Here is a 26,554-nt window from a genome sequence, read left to right on the forward strand (position 1 = left end):
CACCAGGACATGATGATAAACTTGACACAGTTTCAGATGATCATCATCATCATGATGTCAAAGGTGACGTTTCCCAGCATCCACTCACTGTGTCAACTGATTGTAGTTATGATATGTCTGTCATTGATAATGCACAGAGTGCAAGTGAAACCCCTGTAAAACTTGATGGAGTGAATAGCCTAGAAGATCAAACAGAGTTAGGAGACCTGTAATTAAATTAGACCTCTAATTATCTGAATTGTGAACAGGCCTTTCAAAACTGTTTAGTTAGGAAGTTATATTTGTTGTGTTCTATTCCCTTCTTTCCTGCCATATGTAATTCTGTAAGTTTTGTTTATTTAGGATTTGTAGCAGCCATGCTCTCTTTTGAAAGGGAAAAATAGTGTTATATATCTGTATGTTTATATGCTGCCTTTATTGAATATATATATTATATATTATGTTACTTCTTACCAAAGTCAGAAAGTGTTTAGGCTTGTGTAAACACGAAATGTGTTAGGCACGTTGTAACCAAGAACAGAATAAACGCCCAGCCAGACCGACCGTGTGCTTGTCATTCTCCCATTAAATAACGCAAGATACTACAGAGTGAAGTATTTCATGTCCTTAATGTCCCTTTGAAACGTTGAGTTTGTTATAAACCGTGAGTAAGCTCCACACTCCCCACCAACAGGTCCCTAATGCAGCCTGGGCCGTGTCTGTAGCATGGATGACGCACCCACTAGTCTCAGGAGATGTCTGAGGTCCAGTGGAGTCGGGTATCCCCGTGAACCCAGACTGTCAGAGGCTCCACTGCCACCTATGGGCCCCACAGGTGGTAGTGGATTCCCCTGACGCCATGCCCCCATGGTGAACCCGGATCGTCAAGCCCCATCATTGGTGGATGAGTAAAGTACATAACTCGGTGGAGCTGTTGGTGTGGCGGTGTTAGTCCACCGGAATTATCGGAGTTTGTTGGAAGGTGTCACTTGGTGATGAGACTCCCATGGCTGCCGCTGGAGTATTGCCCCTGGGGTATTGAGTGTTGTACTGGCAGGTGCCACTGGTTTTATTGGTACTAAGGTGCTGTAAGAGTTTATGTGTGTTTTGGTGTGTGTACACCGGTAGTGATGCAAGTAAATTGAGCCTGAGGACATGGTACCAGGAGTTCCTATTTTGGGTGCATACAACGTCTTTTCTGTAACCATTTTTGTGTTCAATAAACAGTGTATTTGTATGTGGGTCTATGATTCACCTATAGTATTCACCGTTGTTCTTTCCCTAATACTCGATACTATAATTACATGGACCCATGAGCCTTCCTCTCACGTCACGCTACCAGGTCAGAATATTACGTAAGTTATTGTAAGAGTGCCAAGCCCTTACAGGGTGGCAGCTTGTGGTGCGCGCTCTTACAAATGGTGGCCTCGGTGGCTCAGCAGTAAGTAGTAGCAGCCCCCGCTCTTACAAGAAAATATAATATTATATATGAAAAGAAATGAAGAAAAGAAAAGAACTTTGACATGGAAAATATAAGCAGACAAATATAAGAGCTACTTATATAATAACATAAGCAAGAATATAAAGAATGTAATAGTATTGAAGAATAATAACAGAAAAGGATAAATCTGAAAGATAAAATACGAAGTAAGGAAATCGCGCCCTTACACTGCAAATAACACAAAATATCAAAAACACTTTATATCCAATGTGGGCCTCATTTTTTTTTTCAGTGCCATATCGTCTGGGTATCTGAAGAACTTGGATCTCTACAACTACACTTACCATTGTAATAAGGTCCATCTGGAGGCCGCAGTACACCACCCACCTCTTGCCTTACCGCCTCCAGGATGCCGCCTCCAGAACCCGAAGATCTCGGCGAACTGCAAAAGAATCACCTGTTGGAATATTCCCTCAGAGACATCCAACCCCATGGAGAGCCAGAAACGACACGGAGAGTCACCATACTACAATAATTTACCAAGAACAGTTTTGACCACCATACTACAATACTGTACCAAGATCAGTTTTGACCACCATACTACAATACTGTACCAAGAACAGTGTTGCCCACCATACTACAGTAATAAAAACAGTGTTGACCACCATACTACAATACTCTACCAAGAACAGTGTTGACCACCATACTAAAATACTGTACCAAGAATAGTTTTGACCACCATACTACAATACTGTACCAAGAACAGTGTAGCCCACCATAATACAATACTGAACCAAGAACTGTTGAAAACCATACTGCAATAATAGGAACAGTTTTGCCCACCATACTACAATCCTATACAGTGTTGCCAATCATATTACATTAATGTACCAACAACAGTGTTGCCCACCATACTGCAATACAAAGAAAACTGTTGCCCACCATACTACAATACAGTGCCAAGAATAGTGTTGCCCACCATACTACAATACTGAACCAAGAACAGTGTTGCCCACCATAATACAATAATGTGCCAAGAACAGTATTGCCCACCATACTACAATACAAAGAACAGTGTTGCCCACCATACTACAATACAAAGAACAGTGTTGCCCACCATATTACAATACAAAGAACAGTGTTGCCCACCATACTACAATACAAAGAACAGTGTTGGCCACCATACTACAATACAAAGAACAGTGTTGCCCACCATACTACAATACAAAGAACAGTGTTGCCCACCATACTACAATACAAAGAACACTGTTCACCACCATACTACAATACTGTTCCAAGAACAGTGTTGACCACCATACTACAGTACTAAAAACAGTGTTGACCACCATACTTCAGTACTAAAAACAGTGTTGACCACCACACTACAATACTGTACCAAGAACAGTGTTGACCACCATACGCCAATACTGTACCAAGAACAGTTTTGACCACCATACTACAACACTGTACCAAGAACAGAGTTGCCCACCACACTACAATACTGTACCAAGAACAGTTTTGACCACCATACTACAATACTGTACCAAGAACAGTGTTGCCCACCATACTACAACACTGTACCAAGAACAGTGATGTCCACCATACTACAATACTGTACCCAGAACAGTGTTGCCCACCATACTACAGTAATAGAAACAGTGTTGACCACCATACTACGGTACTAAGAACAATGTTGACCACAGTACTACAATACTGAACCAAGAACAGTGCTGACCACCATATTACAATACTGTACCAAGAACACTGTTGAAAACCATTCTCCAATACTGTACCAAGAACAGTGTTGACCACCATACTACAGTACTAAAAACAGTGTTGACCACCATACTACAATACTGTGCCAAGAACACTCTTGAAAACCATACTACAATACTGTACCCAGAACAGTGTTGCCCACCATACTACAATACTAAAAACAGTGTTGACCGCCACACTACGGTATTAAGAACAATGTTGACCACAGTACTACAATACTGAACCAAGAACAGTGCTGACCACCATACTACAATACTGTACCAAGAAGAGTGTAGAACACCATACTACAATACCATACCAAAAACTGTTGAAAACCATACTACAATACTGTACCAAGAACAGTGTTGTCCACCATACTACAATACCATACCAAAAACTGTTGAAAACCATACTACAATACTGTACCAAGAACATTGTTGACCACCATACTACAGTACTAAAAAAGGTGTTGACCACCAAACTACAATACTGTGCCAAGAACAGTGTTGTCCACCGTACTACAATACTGTACCAAGAAAGGTTTTGACCACTATATAGGCTACTACAATACTTTACCAAGAACAGTGTTGTCCACCATACTACAATACTGTACCATGAACAGTGTTGACCACCATACTTCAGTACCAAAAACAGTGTTGTCCACCATACTACAATACTGTACCAAGAACAGTGTTGACCACCATACTACAATACTGTGCCAAGAACAGTGTTGTCCACCATACTACAATACTGTACCAAGAACAGAGTTGCCCACCATACTACAGTATAAAAAACAGTGTTGCTCACCATACCACAATACTGTACCAAGAACAGTGTTGCCCACCATACTACAATACTGTACCAAGAAAAGTGTTCCCCACCATAATACAATACTGTACCAAAAACAGTGTTGTCCACCATACTACAATACTGTACCAAGAACGGTGTTAACCACCAAACTGCAATACTGTACCAAGAACAGTGTTGCCCACCACACTACACTACTGTACCAAGAACAGTTTTGACCACCATTCTACAATACTGTACCGAGAACAGTGTTGTCCACCATACTACAATACTCTACCAAGAACAGAGTTGCCCACCATACTACAGTGTTAAAAACAGTGTTTCCCACCATACTACAATACTGTACCAAGAACAGTGTTGCCAACCATAATACAATACTGTACCAAGAACAGTGTTGTCTACCATACTACAGTACTGTACCAAGAACAGTGTTGCCCATCATACTACAATACTATACCAAGAACAGTGTTGACCACCATACTATAATACTGTACCAAGAACAGTGTTACCCACCATACTATAATACTGCACCAAGAACATTGTTGCTCACCATACGACAACACTGTACCAAGAACAGTGTTGTCCACCATACTACAATACTGTACCAAGAACAGTGTTGCTCTCCATACTACAATACTGTACCAAGAACAGTGTTGCTCACCATACTACAATACTGTACCATGAACAGTGTTGCTCACCATACTACAATACTGTACCAAGAACAGTGTTGCCCACCATACAACAATAATATACCAAGAACAGTGTTGACCACCATACTATACTACAGTACTAAAAACAGTGTTGCCCACCATACTACAATACTGTGCCAAGAACAGTGTTGTCCACCATACTACAATACTGAACCAAGAACAGTGCTGACCACCATACTACAATACTGTACCAAGAACAGTGTAGAACACCATATTACAATACTGTACCAAGAACACTGTTGAAAACCATACTACAATACTGTACCAAGAACATTGTTGACCACCATACTACAGTACTAAAAAAGGTGTTGACCACCATACTACAATACTGTGCCAAGAACAGTGCTGTTCACTGTATGTATATTCTGTATGCTGTATTTATATTATGTATATATTTTATGTATGTGCTCCACTTATATACATTATTTTTTTAGCCAAGCTAATAGCGTGTGGCAATGTATTTATCAATGTCCCACATGCCTAATTAATGTGCCTGGCGACATATGGAAGCTGTTAATGTATCACTTCCCATACGTCGCCTAGAGAGCAGCTGACCAGCAGACAGAGTAAGGAGCGCTACTCCCCTTGTGTACATATCTCTTATCCAGTAAATAGAACCTACGAAAACTATCCAGGTGTTTGTGTTCGCTCCTGTTGATAGAACTTAATACCCAGAACCCGAACATGGCGCAGTGGACCGATTTTACTGGATAATTATACAAGTAACAGTGTAAAGTTTGTGGCAAGACCGGCTTATGGACTCCTACTCTGTGTCAACCACCGCTAATGGCCGTCTCCTCCAAGAATTTATAGCAACTTTGAGCAGTGTCAGTGACAGTGATTTTCTGTGAAGTGTTTAGTGCCATAAATGTGTTACCTTGTTCTAAAGGATTCCCAAGGTAAAAGGCATGCTCTGGGAATTTCTAAGGAGTAAAGTTTTTCTCATCCTCCTCTCGCCATGTCCAGGGGGTAACTGATGTGAGTCATCGTCTCCACACCCCCTCACAGCTCGAGGCCCCTCATGGCGAGACTGCTCTCACTGCCCGGGACACACACACACACACACACGTACTAACACACTGACTGCGGCCATTCCTCTATATATATTTTATATATATAATCTACTTATCTGTGCATTTAATTAATTTTTTGTCTGAGATCTTGTTGATACGACGGGCTGACCGGTCAACACTGATTTAAGACACAGTACACAGATTAAGTAATTATGTCTCGTGCCTTACGCAGTCGTGGAGGCAACGCCCGGATGAGTCAGTCGGATGACAGCTCTACAGAGATGGATGACCAGGCTGACCATGACGCTCCAGCTCCCACCACATCGCGCAGCCCTTCACCTCGATATTCAGCGTTGTCTCCAGAGATAATTGCTTTAATGAAGTTCATGCGGGATGAAAGGTGCGAGGATGAAGCTAACAGACGTGTGGAGTATGAAGAAAGAAGACAAGCAGAAGCAGAGAGAGACCACCAACGGAGATTGGAAGACAGTGCACGGTTTGAAGCTTTGATATCTCGCCTCAATTTTAACCAAGCCCCTGGCTCTCACACTGCCTCGGTACTGACTGGTTCAGATACCTCATCAATGCTTACTTCACGCCCACCAGCCCCACCTAAAGCAGCTGCTCAAACACCGCCCATCTTGAAGCCTGATGTGAATTTCCAGACTTTTCGTGAATGGCGGCGACGGTGGACTGATTATGCTACAATGGTGGATCTCCAGAGTTTGTCACAGCCTAAACAACTCATCCAGCTGCGTATGTGCCTGTCCTTGGAAACTCAGCGTGTCGTAGAACATTCGTTGCAGGTACCTCCGACCTCTTCGTTGTCTGTAGAGGAGGTACTGGACATTCTACAACGGCAGTGGAATGAAGCTCTGCGCAGGAGGGAATTGTTTAGATGCAGACAGATGGAGGGTGAGACTTTTGACGCCTTTTATGCACGACTCAAGAGAGCCTCGGAAGAGGTAGATAAAGGTAGATATATGTCCAGGTAACCACCGGCAGTGCGAGGAGACCCAGTTGAAGCTGGTGATCCTGATGGGTGTTAAGGACGAGGAACTTGTCCAACGCCTCACCTCCCTCGACTCTTCCTCTTCTCTCAAGGATGTGTTGACGATATGTCGCTCCTATGAGGCTGCCAGGTGTGCCACCTCTGCCATCCGAGCTCCCCCTACAGTTGTACGTGCTGTGTCCCGGTACAAGAAGGACAAGAAGTCTACTTCAACGCCTTCGCCCACCACGTCCACGCCCGGTTCATTTTGTAACAACTGTGGTAAGCAGCACGGAACACAGGTGTGTCCAGCTGCTAAGTCTACATGCAACAGTTGTGACCGTAAGGGCCACTGGTCACTCACAGTACGGTGCCCAGCTAAGTACGTCCAGTGCAATGTGTGCGGTCGTCTGGGCCACTATGACAAGTGTTGCCCTACCAACAAACCCAAGGGACAGCGTCGGCGGAAGCTTCAGCGCCCTTCCACCAGTGAGGGCCGCCCACAGTCTTCCAATCAGAAGCATGACGACCCTGGACAACGCTCGAGCCATATTAGGAATGTGTGCCCCCCCCCTCGCGTACCAGGACCAAAGTCCCCCAGTACATCAGTGTCATCGTGACCTACGGCAGTGTGTCATCCCGTCTTCGGATGTTGCCCGACACCGGCGCTGATGCTACAGTCATCGGTCCCCAGCATTTGCAATGCTTGGGGCTCTCTCCAAGTGATCTAGGACCGCCCCCAAGGATCTCTGCTTCACGGCAGATGGTTCACAGATGGCCCCAGCCCTAGGTTCACTCCAAGCACAAGTCACCTTTGGCAACAGGTCGTGTCAAGCCTGGATTGATGTGCATAATGGTGTCCCGACTCCTTTGCTGTCCTACAGACATTGTCAAGAGTTGGCCATCATCTCCCAGGGCTTCCCCAAACCTATTCTCGAGGTAAAACACGCCAACAGGGTACAAGAAGGGAGCAGCAACGACCCTGCTGCCGCCCTACCCCTGCCTCTTGCCACTGACACCTCTCCTTCGGATGCTCGGAAGTACTTCCTGAAGGAATTCAGCGACGTTCTGGTTACCAAGTCCGCTCTGGAATCCAAGCCTCTCAAGAAGATGGTAAGTCCCCCCATGAGGATCCACTTGAGGGACGACGCGAAGCCCTTCGCTATTTACACCCCTCGACTGGTCCCCCTGGCCTTCCGCGAGGCGGTCAAAAACGAGCTGGACTCCATGGTCGCCCAAGAAATTATTGCACCAGCCAGCGATGACCCGTCTCCATGATGTCACCCTATGGTAGTCGTCGCAAAACCCAAAGGTGGTGTTCGGATCACCACTGACCTCTCCAAGCTCAACAGCCAGGTGTCTCGTCCTGCGCACCCTTCTCCCACGCCCTTTGCAGCTATACGCAGTGTGAACCCGAAGGCGCGCTTCTTCACGACGATGGACGCCCTGTGTGGATACTGGCAGATAGAGCTTGCCGAAGAAGACCGACCACTTACAACTTTCATTACCCCGCATAGACGTTACAGTTATTGCCGTGGCCCCATGGAATTCGCCGCTACAGGAGACGCTTTCTGTCTTCGAGGTGATATGGCTCTACAAGCTCTGGCAAACTGCGTGAAAGTGGTCGACGACATACTCGTATACGATGAGGATTACATGGATCACCTCTGCCGTATCTACGAGGTACTCAACAGGTTCCGGAAACACGGCATCACCCTAAATGCCGACAAGTTTGTTCTGGCCAGCTCTTCAGTGGACTTTTGTGGGTACACCCTCTCAGGGAACGGTATCACAGCTGACACGGAAAAGGTCCGCGCCATCACGGATTTTCCCACCCCTGCTAACCTCACCGACTTGAGGTCCTTCATCGGTCTCGTCAACCAGTTAGCAGAGTTTTCGCCGGACATCTCCACAGCTGCCCAACCACTTCGCCCCCTGATGAGCCCTAAGAGGACATTCCTGTGGACCCCCGACCACGACAAGGCCTTCCAGCAAGTGAAACAGGCCCTGTCTAGTCCACCTGTCCTCGCCACGTTTGACCCAGCCTTGCCGATGATTCTGCAGACAGATGCCTCACGCTTGTACGGCGTGGGATACGCCCTACTGCAGGATCATGGTGGAGGGCAGTTCCGGCTCGTCCAGTGTGGCTCGCGTTTCCTCTCTGACACCGAGACGCGCTACGCCACTATTGAGTAGGAGCTGTTGGCTGTGGTTTAGGCGATGTCCAAGTGCAGGTTTTACCTTATAGGCCTGCAACACTTTCACCTTGTGACCGACCATCGCTCGCTTGTCCCGATCCTCAACCACTACACGCTGGACGCCGTTGAGAACCCTCGCCTCCAGCGTCTAAAAGAGAAGCTCTCAGCGTACGTCTTCACAGCAGTGTGGCGTGCTGGTAAGGAGCTCTGCATCCCTGATGCCTTATCCCGCTCTCCTGTCAGCCGCCCTACTCCAGAAGACCATGTGCCTGACGCCGACCTCGCTCTTTCCGTCAGGACTGTGGTCACTCTACACTCCGTCCAATCCCTTCGTTCGGACCTGTCACCAGATGACGACAAGGCAATGGAGGACCTCCGAACAGCGGCCTGAGATGACCCTTCCTACGTCCGACTCGTCGAGTGTGTGAGGAATGGATTTCCTAGCAACGGCTATGATCTTCACAACACCCTGCTCCCGTATTGGAAACTCGGCGATGAACTCTACTGCGACGGAGACCTTGTTCTGTACGGAGCACGTATAGTTGTCCCTGCTGCCTCACGTCCCCACGTCTTGGCTCGCCTTCACGACAGTCACCGTGGAGCTGAAGCCACCAAACGACGTGCATGACAGACTGTGTTCTGGGCCGGCATCAACTCCGACATCTCCAATGTTGTCCGTGCGTGTGAGCCCTGCCAAGTATTACAATCCAGCCAGCAGCAGGAACCCTACATGAGTGACGACAACCCCACCCGCCCCTTTGAGTCTGTGTCGGCCGAGTTTTTCTCTGTGTCAGGAAAGTCCTTCCTTGTTATCGTCGACCGTCTCGTTGGTTGGCCGGTTGTCATAAAGTGCGGTAATGACACGACGTCTACCGCCACCATCAGCAAGTTCCGCCACTGCTTCCGTGACGTGGCCGTTCCTGTACGCCTGCGAACCGACGGAGGGCCCCAGTTCACAAGCCGGGACTTTGCTGTGTTCCTTGACCGATGGGGAGTCCGGCATGTGTTGTCATCGCCCCATTACCCGCAGTCCAACGGCCACGCTGAGGCTGCTGTCAAATCCTTGAAGCACCTCATCCTTAAGGTGGCCCCGTCTGGGAATATCGACTGCGAGGCCTTCGACCGGGGTCTTCTTGAACTCCGCAACACACCTAACTACACCGGACGCTCCCCTGCCCAGGTTTTGTATGAACGCCCCCTTCGTTCGTGTGTCCCTGCTCACCCTCAATCCTTCTCCAAGGAGTGGCAGGCCAAGACAGAGGATTGTGATCGCCGAGCCGCCGAACGTGTTCAGGACGTCGTCGCCCGCTACAACGACCACGCCCGTTCTCTCCCCAGGTTGAGTGTCGGCACCCAAGTCCGTGTTCAGGACCCGACCTCCCTACGTTGGGAAAAAGTAGGCGTAGTCATGGGTCTCGGTAGGTCACGGGACTTCCAGGTGCGGTTACCCAGCGGTCGTGTGTGGTGGAGGAACCGCCGTTTTCTCCACCCCGTAACAACGCCTTCTGCTGACCCCGCCACCAGTGTTGAGTCCCATACCCTTCCCAGTGATCAAGTCCCTCGACGCTCAGAACGGATCCAAAAGAAAATGTCCGCTCAAGACTTTGCTATGAGTGTATAGGGGGAGGGAGGTGTATGTATATTCTGTATGCTGTATTTATATTATGTATGTATTTTATGTATGTGCTCCTTTTATATACATTATTTATTTAGCCTAGCTAGTAGCGTGTGGCAATGTATTTATCAATGTCCCACATGCCTAATTAATGTGCCTGGCGACATATGGAAGCTGTTAATGTATCACTTCCCATACGTCGCCTAGAGAGCAGCTGACCAGCAGACAGAGTAAGGAGCGCTACTCCCCTTGTGTACATATCTCTTATCCAGTAAATAGAACCTACGAAAACTATCCAGGTGTTTGTGTTCGCTCCTGTTGATAGAACTTATTACCCAGAACCCGAACATCCATCATACTACAATACTGTACCAAGAAAGGTTTTGACCACTATATACTGCAATACTGTACCAAGAACAGTGTTGATCACCATACTACAATACTGTACCAAGAACAGTGTTGACCACCATACTACAATACTATACCAAGAGCAGTGTTAACCACCATACTACAATACTGTACCAAGAACAGTGTTGACCACCATACTACAATACTGCTCCAAGAACAGTGTTGACCACCATACTTCAGTACTAAAAACAGTGTTGACCACCATACTACAATACAGTACCAAGAACAGTGTTGCCCACCATACTACAATACTGTACCAAGAACAGGGTTGTCCACCATACTACAATACTGTACCCAGAACAGTGTTGCCCACCATACTACAGTACTAAAAACAGTGTTGACCACCATACTATGGTACTAAGAACAATGTTGACCACAGTACTACAATACTGAACCAAGAACAGTGCTGACCACCATACTACAATACTGTACCAAGAACAGTGTAGAACACCATACTACAATACTGTACCAAGAACAGTGTTGAAAACCATACTACAATACTGTACCAAGAACAGTGTTGTCCACCATACTACAATACTGTACCAAGAACAGTGTTGACCATCATACTACAGTACTAAAAACAGTGTTGACCACCATACTGCAATACTGTGCCAAGAACAGTGTTGCCCACCATACTACAATACTGTACCAAGAAAGGTTTTGACCACTATATACTACAATACTGTACCAAGAACAGTGTTGACCACCATACTACAATACTGTACCAAGAACAGTGTTGTCCACCATACTACAACACTGTACCAAGAACAGAGTTGCCCACCATACTACAGTACCAAGAACAGTGTTGCTCACCATACTACAATACTGTACCAAGAACAGTGTTCCCCACCATAATACAATACAGTACCAAAAACAGTGTTGTCCACCATACTACAATACTGTACCAAGAACGGTGTTTACCACCAAACTACAATACTGTACCAAGAACAGTGTTGCCCACCACACTACAATACTGTACCAAGAACAGTTTTGACCACCATTCTACAATACTGTACCAAGAACAGTGTTGCTCACCATACTACAATACTGTACCAAAAACAGTGTTACCCACCATACTACAATACTCTACCAAGAACAGAGTTGCCCACCATACTACCCTATTTAAAACAGTGTTGCTCACCATACTACAATCCTGTACCAAGAACAGTGTTGCCCACCATACTACAATACTGTACCAAGAACAGTGTTGCCCACCATACTACAATACCATACCAAGAACAGTGTTGACCACCATACTATAATACTGTACCAAGAACAGTGTTGCCCACCATACTATAATACTGCACCAAGAACAGTGTTGCTCACCATACGACAATACTGTACCAAGAACAGTGTTGTCCACCATACTACAATACTGTACCAAGAACAGTGTTGCTCACCATACTACAATACTATACCAAGAACAGTGTTGCTCACCATACTACAATACTGTACCATGAACAGTGTTGCTCACCATACTACAATACTGTACCAAGAACAGTGTTGCCCACCATACCACAATACTATACCAAGAACAGTGTTGACCACCATACTATACTACAGTACTAAAATCACTGTTGCCCACCATACTATAATACTGCACCAAGAACAGTGTTGCCCACCATACTACAATACTGTACCAAGAACAGTGTTGTCCACCATACTACAATACTATACCAAGAACAGTGTTGCTCACCATACTACAATACTGTACCAAGAACAGTGTTGACCACCATACTACAATACTGTTCCAAGAACAGCGTTGACCACCATACTACAATACTATACCAAAAAAAGTGTTGCCCACCAGACTACAATACTGTACCAAGTGTAGTATCTTGCGTTATTTAATGGGAGAATGACAAGCACATGGTCGGTCTCGCTAGGCGTTTATTCTCTCTTCGTGGTTACAACGTGCCTAACACATTTAGTGTTTACACAAGCCTAAACACTTTCTGACTTTGGTAAGAAGTAACATAATATATAATAAGCATATTCAATAAAGGCAGCATATAAACATACAGATATATAACACTATTACTCCCTTTCAAAAGAGAGCATGGCTGCTACAAATCCTAAATAAACAAAACTTACAGAATTACATATGGCAGGAAAGAAGGGAATAGAACACAACAAATATAACTTCCTAACTAAAAAGTTTTGAAAGGCCTGTTCACAATTCAGATAATTAGAGGTCTAATTTAATTACAGGTCTCCTAACTCTGTTTGATCTTCTAGGACTATTCACTCCATCAAGTTTTACAGGGGATTCACTTGCACTCTGTGCATTATCAGTGACAGACATATCATCACTACAATCAGTTGACACAGTGAGTGGATGCTGGGAAACATCACCTTTGACATCATCATCATCATGATCATCTGAAACTGTGTCAAGTTTATCATCATGTCCTGGTGCTACATTCATCTCGTCATGTGCCTGAATGATGTGATCCACATGAACATATCTCAAAGAGTTACCACATTTCACTAAATGTCCTAGATCCACATACCTTGTCAATGATACCAGTTATCCACTTTCCATGTACAGTACCATAACCTTTAGCCATATTCCTAACTCTCACCCTATCATTTACCTTGAACACTATTTCACTGGAACTCTTATCATGATACATTTATTGTTGAGCTTGTTTCCTCTCTACAACTTCAAACAGACTTGGCTTAACTAAACTTAATCTTGTTCTCAACTGTCTCTTCACCATTAACTCTGCAGGAGTACATCCTGTCACACTATGTGGCGTGGTTCTGTATCTGAGTAAGAAATTTGCTAGTCTGTGATTCATTGATTTTCCTACTGTTCCTTGAATTACCTGCTTGGAAAGTGCTTCCTTTACAATTCTAACTGATCTCTCAGCTGCACCATTAGAGGCAGGATGATAGGGTGGGGTCAGTACATGCTTTACACCGTTGAATCTCATAAAGTTTTTAAACTCTGATGATTGGAATGGAGGACCATTGTCAGAAACTACCTCTTCTGGTATTCCATGTTCGGCAAATATTAATCTTAATTCATCAATGGTGCTACCAGCATTAGTACTGTACATGTGCTTAACATCAATCCACTTTGAATGACTATCAATTAATACAAGAAATTTGGTTGTTCCCTTATCACAGAAGTCAATGTGTACCCTTTGGAAGGGACGGGTAGGCGATTTTCAGGTTTTCACAGGTGTGCTGGGTGGCATACTCCTAACATTCTGACAAACAGAGCACTCACGTACCATCATTTCTATTTCACCATCCAGTTTAGGCCACCACACAAATCTTCTGGCCAGTGCTTTCATAGCACATATACCTGGATGTTCAAAATGCAGTTCATTAAAAATTTGCCCTCTAAAACACTCTGGAATTAACACTCTCATACCCCACAACACACATCCCTGTTCTACTGATAATTGACATCTCCTTAAATGATACAGTTGAAAGTCTAAGGATGGACAAATCTCTGGCCATCCATTTAGTGTATACTCCAGGACTCTTCCTAATACAACATCTTTCCTAGTTTTATGAGCAATCATTCCGGAGGTGACTGGAAAATCTTCTGCTATTATGGTTACAGCATAAACCTTAGGCTCTACTCCATCATATGATCCACTACATGGCAACCTTGACAAAGCATCTGCATTGGAATGATCATCTGAACGTCTGTACTGTATCTCATAGTCATATGCCGACAATATCAAAGCCCATCTCTGCATTCTTGCTGCAGCAAGTGTAGGAACAGGTGATTTAGGACCCAAAATTGCCAAGAGAGGCTTGTGATCAGTTATTAAAACAAAATTCCTCCCATATAGATACTGGTGAAATTTCTTTACTCCATATATGATAGACAAAGCCTCTTTCTCTATTTGTGCATAATTTTTCTCGCTTTGGGTAAGAGTTCTCGAGGCATATGCAATGGGTCTTTCTTCACCGTTATCCATTATGTGACTTATGACAGCACCTAATCCATAGCCCGATGTATCACAAGCAAGCTTTAGTATTCTACTGGTATCATAGAGGACCAAAACATCAGTACTAGACAGAGCAGCTTTACAATCTTCAAATGACTTCTGAGTTGCACTGTTCCATTTCCATGGTATCCCTTTCTTTAATAGTTCATGCAGAGGGGCTAAAGCTGATGAAAGTCCACTCAAGAACCTTGAATAACACTGTATCATACCTAGGAACGCTTTCAATTCATTGACATTTTTTGGAGCAGGTAAATTTACTATGGCTCCTACTTTATCTTCTACAGGTCTCAGCCCTTCTGCATTCACTTTGTAGCCAAGATAAGTTACTTCTTTAGCTAGGAATGAACATTTGCTCTTATTGAGCCTGACATTGTGTGCCAACAATCTTTCGAATACTGTGGCTAGGGTTTTGACATGATTTTGGATGTCACTGTCAACAATAAGGACATCATCCTCAAAACATAACACATTGGGAAGACCCACAAGAATTTTGTCTATGATGCACTGAAATAACTTTGGTGCACTTTTAACACCATAAGGCAACCTTTTGAACTTATACAATCCTTTTGAGTGTTGATGGTAAGGTACTGTTGACTTTCAGCATCAACAGAGACCTGAGCATATGCTTGGGACAAGTCTAACTTAGTGAAAATGGTTCCACCTGTTAGTGCAGCAAACAAATCTTGAGATGTGGGTAAGGGATATTGCTCATCCTCAACAGCTTGATTAATGGTAACTTTATAATCACAACATAGTCTAACAGATTTATCAGCTGTAGGTACTGTACTGCGCACATCATTGTCATTCCTAAAAACCCCATTTAATTCATATTACGCTATATAACAGTCAAATCCACCGCGCTTGTAGAACCTCAGAAAACGGGAAACATTAATAAAGGATAACTCACCTACTCAATGTTACTAGACCATGTGTTGTATTGTACCCAGGTACAGTTATATAATGTTAATTGTATGTATTCATAGCATTAAGGAGAATTCAGGGTATCCATAAGATGATTGGGAAAGTCCAGTTGAGCCGGGCTAGTGTACTGTAGGACTAAGTGTGGATCATGGTTTGAAGGTCATACTATTTACGTCTGTGAACGTGTAGCGAACATAACTTCCACAGATATCATATGAAAATACATGAGAACAATGGTCTGGAAAAAGGATAAATGTATCAGAACTATGTGAGGTGTTGGAAGTGACCCAGAAACTATACTTGAAAGGAAATATCTTGTATGCGTCGGTATGAACTTAATACACCTCGTATCCCCACGTGACATATACCCACGACAGGTACAGTGAGCAGAGAATCTTATGTCTGTGTTCAAATAGTGCAATGTGTGAGAGGAGGATCCCTCATTACAGTTTTAAGTGAAGTTAATACACCCCCGCCATGAACATTCAGCCTTTGTTTTAAGGCGCGTCATGTACCCGCCTCTGGTGTGCCGCATTGATATTATAACCCAATGAATTTACCAACGAACTAGCAAACCAAGACCTTACCTTAGTGTGTAATTTAGGATTAAAATATGTGTTTATATGGCATGAGTGACAATATACCGAAAAGTGTTCAGGTGAGAACCGTAAGAAATAAAAGTAAAAATTAAAGATTGGAAACTGTAGGCCTACGTGGTGACGAGCGGCAGGGCACTGCCCTCAGTACCCTCCGTTCTACCGTCACCTCAGGTCAGTGTCCTATCGGGCTATATCCCGCCCTGTAATTAAGGCCTATATAGAAGCTATTACAGTTTAAAGCTTTGCCTGATATATAAGTGTAATAGTAATGTGTTAGGGGGTGTGATAACCGCCCGTCAGGCATTATTTCTCAGTACCCTCCATTCTACAGTCACCTCAGGTTCCATGTGGTCGGAGTGCCTTGCTGCCCAGCAGCCATTATCCCTATGAGCGTCCCAACAGGTGGTGACTACTCCCAGCTATGCCAATCCACTGTGAACCTGTGGATTTCCAGCACACCACTCCAAATGAGTAGTAACAAATAAGGAGACCGTGAGAAACTCTGCGGTCGTCACTTGGAGCGACCTATAATACCAGGCATAGAAATAGTACTGGTATGTCTCTTGGTGAAGCCCTCGTCTTTACCCACCGAGGGCGGTGTGCGAACAAGGTGCCTGTTGCGTATACCTGAAAGTTACAAGGAGTCCCATACCTGCAGGTGTGGAGTGTAACATGTGTGTTGAGATGGTGCTACTATGTATGATAACCGACGGTGCTATATTCCAAACAGGTGGAGCAGTCTGATGTGTTAAGGGATAGAGTAAGAAGGAATGACCGAGGTAAAGTGATCACAGATTGTTATGCAATAAGTATGTGGATGACACGCCATTAATGTAAGACGTCTGGTGCCCATCTGGGTAACCAACATTCTCGTTGTTCTTCTGAGGAAGACCAATTCATTTGTATGTTTTTTACCAGTATGCTTCATAAGGAATAAATTAATTAAGACATGTTATGGTTTCACCCTTCTTCCCCCTTATCGATCTGGTCAATGGAAAACCTAGCCCAATGCCTAGTCCACTCTGCACTCTACCTAACGAGCTACATGCTGTCCAGAGAGGGTCTGGTGGCAGCGACCCTTAGAAATTAAGATTAGAGTTAAGTATTTACCCTTAGTATTAGTGACCCCCAGTCTGGCAGTATAGTACAATTACTATAGGAGCAGCCCAATTGCTCTTGGCGGTTTTCACAATAATTCCCTCACTCACAAGTCTGTCTAATTCCTTCTCAACCTCACCTTTCAGTGCATAAGGAACAGGTCTGGACTTAGCATATATGGGTGTAACATCTTTGTCAATGGTGATATGAGCTTCATAACCCTTTATACCATCCTGTCCCTTTACAAATAAAATCTTGTATTTTTCAAGCAATTTCTCAAGACCTGGAATACTGTTACACATTCTAACACTGAATATCTCCTTCCAGTCCATCTCAAGTTCACACAACCAGTTCTTGCCTAACAAAGTTGGTCTATTCACATAACTAGCTATAATTAATGGCAACTTTAAATTCTGATTTTTGTACTTTACCTCACACTCTAATTTACTTTCTGTGTTCAAAATCTCTCCAGTATAAGTTCTCAACTTGACACCTGAGTCTTCTAAAGGCACATGCGCAAATAGTTTCTCATACATATCTTTACTCATTATGGAGAAATCAGCTGCAGTATCGATTTCCATGGTTACAGGTGTGTCATTATTACTCAAGTCCACATTATACCTATGTTTAACTTTCTCTTCACGACTGGTGTAAAATTTTACTTCTTTTTTTATCCTCTTCGCCACTGATCGGCTTGTTAGCCGCTTGGGCGATCGGTCACGTCTCTTTTCATTTATCTTCTTCACCAAAAGATCGGCTCGCTAGCCGCCCGGGCGATCGGTCACGTCTCTGTCACGCACTGTTGGCAAATACTGGGCATGCACCGGCTCCTGAATGTACCTGAACCCGCTCCAGTGTTGGTCAAGTCTTGTCTTAAAAGAGCTCACACTCAGTGCCGTCACAACACTCTCTGGTAGATTGTTCCAAGAGTTTACAACTCTCACTCCGAAAAAGTTTGCCCTCACGGTTTTCTGGACTTGCAGCTTCTTCAATTTTGAGCTGTGACCCCTTGTGGGGCGAGCGTCCGCCAGCTCCAAGTAAGGACACTCAACTGAGTAGTGCCCCCTGAGATGCTTATACACCTCAACTAGGTCCCCCCTTGCCCGTCTGTAGTATAAGCTAGGCAAGGTCAGGCGCTCCAATCTCTCAGGGTAGCTGACGTGCAGAAATGCAGACACCAGTCTGGTGGCCCTCCTTTGAACATTTTCAACCAACTGACAGTCCCTAGCATATCTCGGGGACCAGATGGGGTGACAGTACTCCAGATGGGAAAGCACTTCACTCCTGAAGAACGTTACGAGGGACGGACCGTCTAGATATCTGAACGACCTTCTTATAAGACCCAATAATTTATTTGCCTGATTTACCCTCTTCTCACAATGGCCCGAGAACTTCAGCTCATTGTCAACATACATACCTAGGTCCTTCTACAGACACAGTCTCAACTAGTGCAGTTTCTTCATCCTGTTGGGACATATGATACGCTTCCTTACCGTTGGTACGCCCCAGGTGCATCCTCTTACACTTCGTGACATTGAATCTCAGCAGCCATTTCTTCGACCATTCCTGGAGCCCACAGAGGTCCTTCTGCAGCTCTTCACAGTCCGCTTGGTTCTTAATTTCCCGAAATAACTTGGCGTCATCGGCAAACATTTGTATGGAGGAGTGTACAACGTCAGGCGTGTCATTTATGAAACAAACAAACAACAGCGGGCCCAATACACTGCCCTGTGGTACCCCACTTGTTACAGGTACAGATGACGATTTCGTGCCATTAATCACCACATACTGCTTGCGGTCATGTAGAAAGTCTTCTATCCACGCTAGGACATTTCACCAAATTCCGTACCCTTCCAGTTTGATTTTCAACCTTTCGTGGGGTACACTGTCGAAAGCCTTGGCAAAATCTAGGTAAATATTGTCGATATTACCACCCCATTCCAGAATATGGGTCCAAATATCCAATACCTTGAGCAATTGTGTTAAGCAAGAGCGCCCCGGCATAAAACCGTGTTGGCAATCTCTTACAAGGTTGTTTCGTATTAGATGTTCCATTGCGGCATCTCTGATAATACTCTCAAGTACTTTACATATTATGCTGGTCAGGCTCACCGGTCTATAGTTGTTCGTGGAGTGACGATCGCCCTTCTTGAAGATAGGACTCACATAAGCCACTTTCCATTCACTGGGGATCATTTGTTCATCCAGGCATTTACAAAACCGGATCTTCAGGGGCTCTGCAAGCTCGTTGCACAACTATCTTAGCACTCTAGGATGCACCATGTCAGGGCCGGGACTCTTATGGACCTTTAGCCTGGACAGTTTATTTCTAAGACCCTCTTCTGTGAACACAATGTGGGTCAGTGCTGTGTCGAACCGTCTGTCCTCAAACGCAGGAAGGTTAGTTGCACCCTCTCTTGTGAACACTGAGGAAAAGAAGCTGTTCAATGCCTCAGCTTTATCCTGGTCAAAATCTGCGTAACTACCATCCACCAGCCTCAGGTCTGATACTCCTACTCGCGTTTTCAATTTCGACTTTGCATAGCGGTAAAACGCCTTTGGGTTTGACTTGACCTCGCTTGCAACCAGCCTCTGGAACTCCTTTTCAGCTCTCCTACACTCTATCTTTGCTTGCTTTCTGGCTCTTGCATACATCTTCCTGTCTTGCTCATCGTTTGACCCAACCCACGTCTTGAATTTCTGGGTTTTCTTCTTAATTTTGTCGACCGCCGCATGGTTCATGTGTAGTGATCCCCTCGTATTCCTAGAAGCACTGGGTTTGGCCTTAGGTATATATTTATCGATCAAATGGGTCATTTTACTAGTTTTGATATTCAGCGTAGTGTCTGCGTTCTTGTACCTTAATAAGTCAGGCCAGTTGATACCCCTCATGTCTTCCCTCATCCCATTGTAATTTCCCTTGTAATATTTGCACCTTGGCCTGGCCTTATCTCGAACTAGGTAACAGTTAAATCTGAATGACAACACTGTATGGTGACTGGTGCCAATTGGGGCAAGGTGTTCCAGTTTGGCCACCATACCCTCCTCGTTTGTTATGATGAGGTCAAGTGGCTTGGGTGTTTGCTCCCCTCTGTAATGTGTCGGGCCTCTAACATGTTGGAACAGAAAATTATCTCTCAGAGTTTCTACGAAAAGAGTAGCAGGATTATTCAAGTCATTCGGGGTGGACTCGTTTCTCCAGTCGATGTCGCCATAGTTAAAGTCCCCCATGATAAGGAGGTGGCTAGGGTTGAGCATCGCCGCATTGTTTATTAAAGTTCTTAAGTTCCTTTGATTTAGTGGGCCACAGTTTGGGGATCTGTAGATACACCCGACGAAAAGTAAGTCCCCTCCCTTTAATCTAATTTTACATCACTTGGACTCTTCAAAAACATCCTCTCCCTGTACCCTCGCCTAGCGTAGATAACCACACCCCTTTTGCAAGTTTCTTGAGATAGGTTCGTAAATGAGTCATATCCAATAGTAAACATATGGGCACTCTCATCCTTATCAGATACAAAATTACTAACACTCTCATGAATACTGTTTTTCATTTCCTTCCCTCCACCTTCAACGGCATATACTCTACCTTTATCACTTCTACAGGCTGGAGCAATATGTCCAATACTTTGACAATTGTAACATTTTGAATTCTTGAACTTACACTGAAAGCTTTCATGTTTCCCTCGGCACCTCTTACATTTTAAATCAGCATGTGTTCCTTGTTTTGTGGTATACTTATTCCTTTTAGCTACAGTTAATTTACACACTGAGCCACTACTGCTAACTGTTTCACTACCAGCACTGGGAACAAATTCTCTGGTGTTTTTCTCGGCCAATTCCATGCTTGTAGCTATCTGACATGCACTTTCAAAAGTTAAGTTAGTGGTGTTCATTAACTTATTCTGTATTTTTTCATAATTCAGGCCTATTACAAACCTGTCTCTTAGAGCTCGGTTCAAGAACTGTCCAAAGTCACAGTGAATGGTTAACTTCTTCAAAGCTACTATATAATTACTTACTAATTCATCTTTACCTCTATCTCTGGTGCCAAATCTGTAACTTTCAGCGATCTCAAGTGGAGCAGGATCAAAATGTTGCTTCAGAATCTTGGTAATCTGAATCAGTGAGGAGTCCTTGGATTTGTCTGGAGTAAGCAGATTGACCAGAGTAGAATAAACATTAGCACCTACCTCTGTCAAAAAGATTGCTTTCCTTTTCTCTTGAAGGGCCTTCTTCTTCTGAGCATCACCACCATCATCCATTAATTCATTTGCCAGAAAGAAGAAGTCCATTCTCTCACAATATGATGTGAAATCTTCCTTGTCTGCATCATACTCCCCCAATCGTCCGATGTATCCACTGACACCAGCCATGGTTGCTCTCTTCACTTAAATTCTCCAGGTTCAGGGTAGCCTTCCCTTCAGTGGTCACTATACTCTCTTCAAGGACTTCACCAACACTTTGTGAATCCCATCCTCGTCGCCAGTGTAGTATCTTGCGTTATTTAATGGGAGAATGACAAGCAGATGGTCGGTCTGACTGGGCGTTTATTCTCTCTTCGTGGTTACAACGTGCCTAACACATTTCGTGTTTACACAAGCCTAAACACTTTCTGACTTTGGTAAGAAGTAACATAATATATAATATATGTATTCAATAAAGGCAGCATATAAACATACATATATATAACACCAAGAACAGTGTTGCCCACCATACTAAAATACTGTACCCTAACGTGAACAGCTGCAACTTCTCTTGCATCTTCAATGCTTGCTTTGATAAATGCTGCCCGTTCAAGACTAAGTCAGTTAAAACTGTATCCATATCCAAACCCTATATCACAAGCGAAATTAAGATAATGACAAAAGAAAAACACAAACTCCAAAGGAAATTTGTAAAAAGACCCATTAATTTCGGTGATGCTTACCAAAGCATCAGAAATAGAGTAACTCAAGCATTTAGAAATGCCAGACGTAGCTATTATACAAATATCCTCCAGTCAGCATCAGGCGATGGTAAGAAAACCTGGAATGTCATAAATTCTATTCAGAACAGGAACACTTAGCCTTCGGCCCCCCACTCAGCTTATATGATAAATGATTCAGTTGTAACGGAACCCTCCCTCATTGAATTGAATTGTATTGAAACCAGTTTATTTAGCCAGAAAAAAACAGATACAGAGTTGATAATAATAACAATATTAACATGGCTGAGCCAGTTGAGAACCTGAGCTCTCTTTTAGGCACCTCATAATTATATACTATACATTTATCTCAGTGAAGTAGTATGTAAGATTTAGTATCATCTGGAATAGTACAATAGCATGGTGGTAATAAGAACATCCCATAATGTTACCACGGTTATCACTTCTGTATTTATTTATTCTATTTATTTATTTATTTTTTTTTTTTAGTTTATTCTATTTTATATATATATATATATATATATATATATATATATATATATATATATATATATATATATATATATATATATATATATATATATATACAGTAGGCTCTCACCAATAACGTTTAATAGGTGCCTGAAAAACACCGTTATTAGCGAAAACGTTATTTGTGTGACATTAAAATGCATGTAAAAAGGGTTTATTGGTGCCGCCGCCACAAGAATTTCACCCATTTTTTCCCCTTGAAGCCCTCCTAACACTTTTTGTTCGCTGAAATAAAAAGAATTGTTATTCAATCATCAAAATAAAGAGTTTGAGTAATATAACACTTAGCTTGGGGGAGTTTTTGAGGTGCTTGATGTGATGGTTGTTCCATATCTGAGGGTCACTAACACTTGCACTGTCTTTCATTCTACAGGCTAACCATTTCACAAGAAAATGCTCTGTTGTCACTAACAACCTGTTTCTATCGCCTTTATCATTCATACCTCACCTTGCATTTCCATCACTACCGAAATATTTTTAGCCAGCACAATACTCTTCTTGGTCTCCTCTAAGTTCCTCTTAATATTTCGCACTGTAGACTCAGGACAGTTCAATTTCCTCACTTTAAAAGTTCCCTGTCATTCAGGTGGCAAATCACTCCCTCCACCACCTACCCTAGCCCCCACAGGCAAAAATGCAGAAGCCATTATTGATCACCGACCATAACAACCACTGATTATAGTGGCGAAAATCTCACACGTGGGCGCAGCGCTGTATTCCACTGAGCGTGTGTAAGAGTGTGAGTGAGGCCGAGTGAACAACTACGTCATCAACATGGCGGCAAACAAACGCTATCATTGATGCGCTCGGACGCTTCCCGCGAAATTTCCGTTATTCAAGAGAATCCAGACGTTATTATCGAAAATGGGTATCTATTGTAACTTACCGTTATTGTCGAAAACGTTATTGTGGAAGTAGTTATTGGCGAGAGCCTACTGTATACATAAATTACAGTGGAATTGAAAAACATAAGAACAATGGAGGAGCAGTACAACATGTGTTGTACAGTATTAAGGTTGAACAAGAGGACAGAGCTGTCAGGATTATGTCTAGTTGGCAGTTATGTTTATTGCAGTGGTAATTTCTTATCTATTTACATGATAATTTCCGAAAAAACGGCTTTGATGATACAATAAAAGCAGGTAGGTACCTACTGTATATATAGTAGGTGTAACAAGAAATATTAATACTTAGACAATAGATATTTTTTAAGAGATAATTTAAAGGAAGGGAGCCAACCACTTCAATGAATATTTTATTAATGTTGGCAAAAATCTTGCAAAGAGCATCCCTGATTACCATGAGGAATTTAGAGCCTACCTGCAAAACAGGCAGCAAAATGATCTGTTCTTATCCCCTGTCACAGCAGATGAATTACTGGCCATCATAAAAATGTCCAAAGAAGCAGCAGCAGGCGAAGACAATATACCAATTAGCATCATTAAGAAAGTAGCCCACTTATTACTACCTGTTCTCCTACACATCTGGAACTCCTCCTTCACTAGTGGTGTCTTTCCGGACAAACTGAAAATTGCTAAGGTTCACCCAGCATATAAAAAATCTGGGGACAAAGGTCTCTTCAAGAATTACCGCCCCATATCAGTCCTCCCAGCCTTGAGTACGATACTGGATAAGCTAGCATATAGTAGACTAAATTCCTTCTGCAATGCCAATAACATCTTTACAGACTCCCAGTTTGGATTTAGAGCTAGAAAGTCGACTGAGAGTGCTCTGCTGCCCTTTACTAATGACATCTTAAATTCCTTTGATGACAGTCAGTTCACAGTCGGAATATTCTTGGACCTCTCTAAAGCCTTCGATACTGTCGACCATACCATCCTCCTTTCAAAGCTTGAACATTATGGCATTAGGGGCCTATCCCACAATTGGTTTACCTAATATCTGTTCAAGAGGATGCAGCATGTCTGCTATAATAATCACCAATATGACTCCTCGCCAATCTTGTATGGCGTCCCCCAAGGTTCCATTCTCGGTCCAGTCCTGTTTTTGTTGTACATAAACGACATAGTCCACGCCAGCACACTCATAAAATACAACTTATTTGCAGAAGATAGTAATCTCTATGCCAGCAACTCAAACCTCCATTCCTTGAAGAGAACTATGAACACTGAATTGACTAAAGTCAGGACCTGGGTAATACGTAATAAACTGACGTTAAACCTGAGAAAACCCACTACACGATCTATCACAGAAGGAAAAACTTACCCACAGACTTGGACCCCCTGTACCCTGGTAATACAGTCCTCAAACGCGAACAAAATACTAAATTCCTCGGAGTTATTGTTGACAAGAAACTTAAACTGGAGAAACCACATACAAGCCATTCACAGCAAAGTCAATAAACAGTGCGGTATCATGTATCACACTCGACAGTCACTCACTCACAGCAATGAAAGAAATTTATCATGATCTTGTTTACCAACTCCTGATTCACTGTCACACACTATGGGGGGCCTCTGGCTCTGCAAAAATACAATCCCTGGTTACTACACAAAAGCAAGTTGTACAGACAATGACCTACTTGAAAAAAACAGATCACACAAACAAAAAATTATCTAAATTGAAAATGTTAAGATTCGAAGATATTAACACCTACTACTGTGCCCTCTTTGTTTACAAATCTATCAATCACTTGCTTGACAATAATCATTTCCAGTTCTGGAATACTCAGTGTTACCGCAAGCAGCAAACACATAAACAAATAACGTTAGGCTGTAAGTCGTGTCATGTTTATTGGGTGTGCCTGCCCGTATGCAGTGTGTAGAGTGTTGAGATGGTTGAAGATGAGAGGCCCAGAAGGAGGTTGGAGCGTGTGAAGGGAGTTTGTTTATGTATAATTATAATCACCTGACTCAGCCATAGCTGACCAGCCAGGGGGCCAGGCTATAGGGTGGGCATTTCAGTAGAGCTACCCATATCTTTGAGTCAACACCTACCTTGGCTTCTCTCTAGACTTTCAACACTTAAGTTTAACTAGTACTTATTGTGCACACAGGTAGACTGTGTCCATTGCATCATTTATCAGTGTGACAATATACAAATATGGCAAATTGAGTACTCATTGTAAGTGTTAAGATTAGACTAATTACATGGCCATGATTGTTATGTAAATATATATTGGATTAAACATTTATGTAGGAGTGCCTATGTATGACTTATTTGAAATACTAAATGAATTGTATTCAACAGGTTTGACCGAATTATAATGTTCGAGTACTACGTGAAGTCTAAATATCCTTAACCGCCTTACTGTTGGTTACACTCAGAGATACAACTTAAGGCACCCAGAGCAACTCAGACCACCCCCATGCGCTCCTCTCAGTCCCCAGACCTCCATAAAATATCACGGTGTGAAGGTGTGGAACAACTTACCCCCACCCATCCGAGCAAAGACTACGCTCCCTTCCTTTAAATCATCTCTTAAAAAATATCTATTGTCTAAGTATTAATATTTCTTGAAACACCTGCTATATTTACAGTACCTGCTTTTATTGTACCATCAAAACCGTTTTATCGGAAATTATCATGTAAATAGATAAGAAATTACCATTGCAATAAACATTTGC

At 43.3% G+C, this 26,554-nt stretch overlaps 1 protein-coding gene across 3 annotated transcripts in view; it reads right to left on the reverse strand.

Annotated features, from left to right (window-relative positions):
- LOC121874099 overlaps positions 1-26,554 on the reverse strand; it is a 59,267-nt gene that overhangs the window by 22,088 nt on the left and 10,625 nt on the right. For all 3 annotated transcript variants that reach the window (XM_042378019.1, XM_042378018.1, XM_042378020.1), the window contains exon 2: positions 1,765-1,862. In XM_042378019.1, coding sequence (XP_042233953.1) covers positions 1,765-1,862 — 98 coding nt within the window. The remainder of the gene's footprint in view (positions 1-1,764; positions 1,863-26,554) is intronic.

This window comes from Homarus americanus, unplaced genomic scaffold (genome assembly GCF_018991925.1).
Source record: "Homarus americanus isolate GMGI-L3 unplaced genomic scaffold, GMGI_Hamer_2.0 scaffold49667, whole genome shotgun sequence".
Lineage (NCBI taxonomy): Eukaryota > Metazoa > Arthropoda > Malacostraca > Decapoda > Nephropidae > Homarus > Homarus americanus.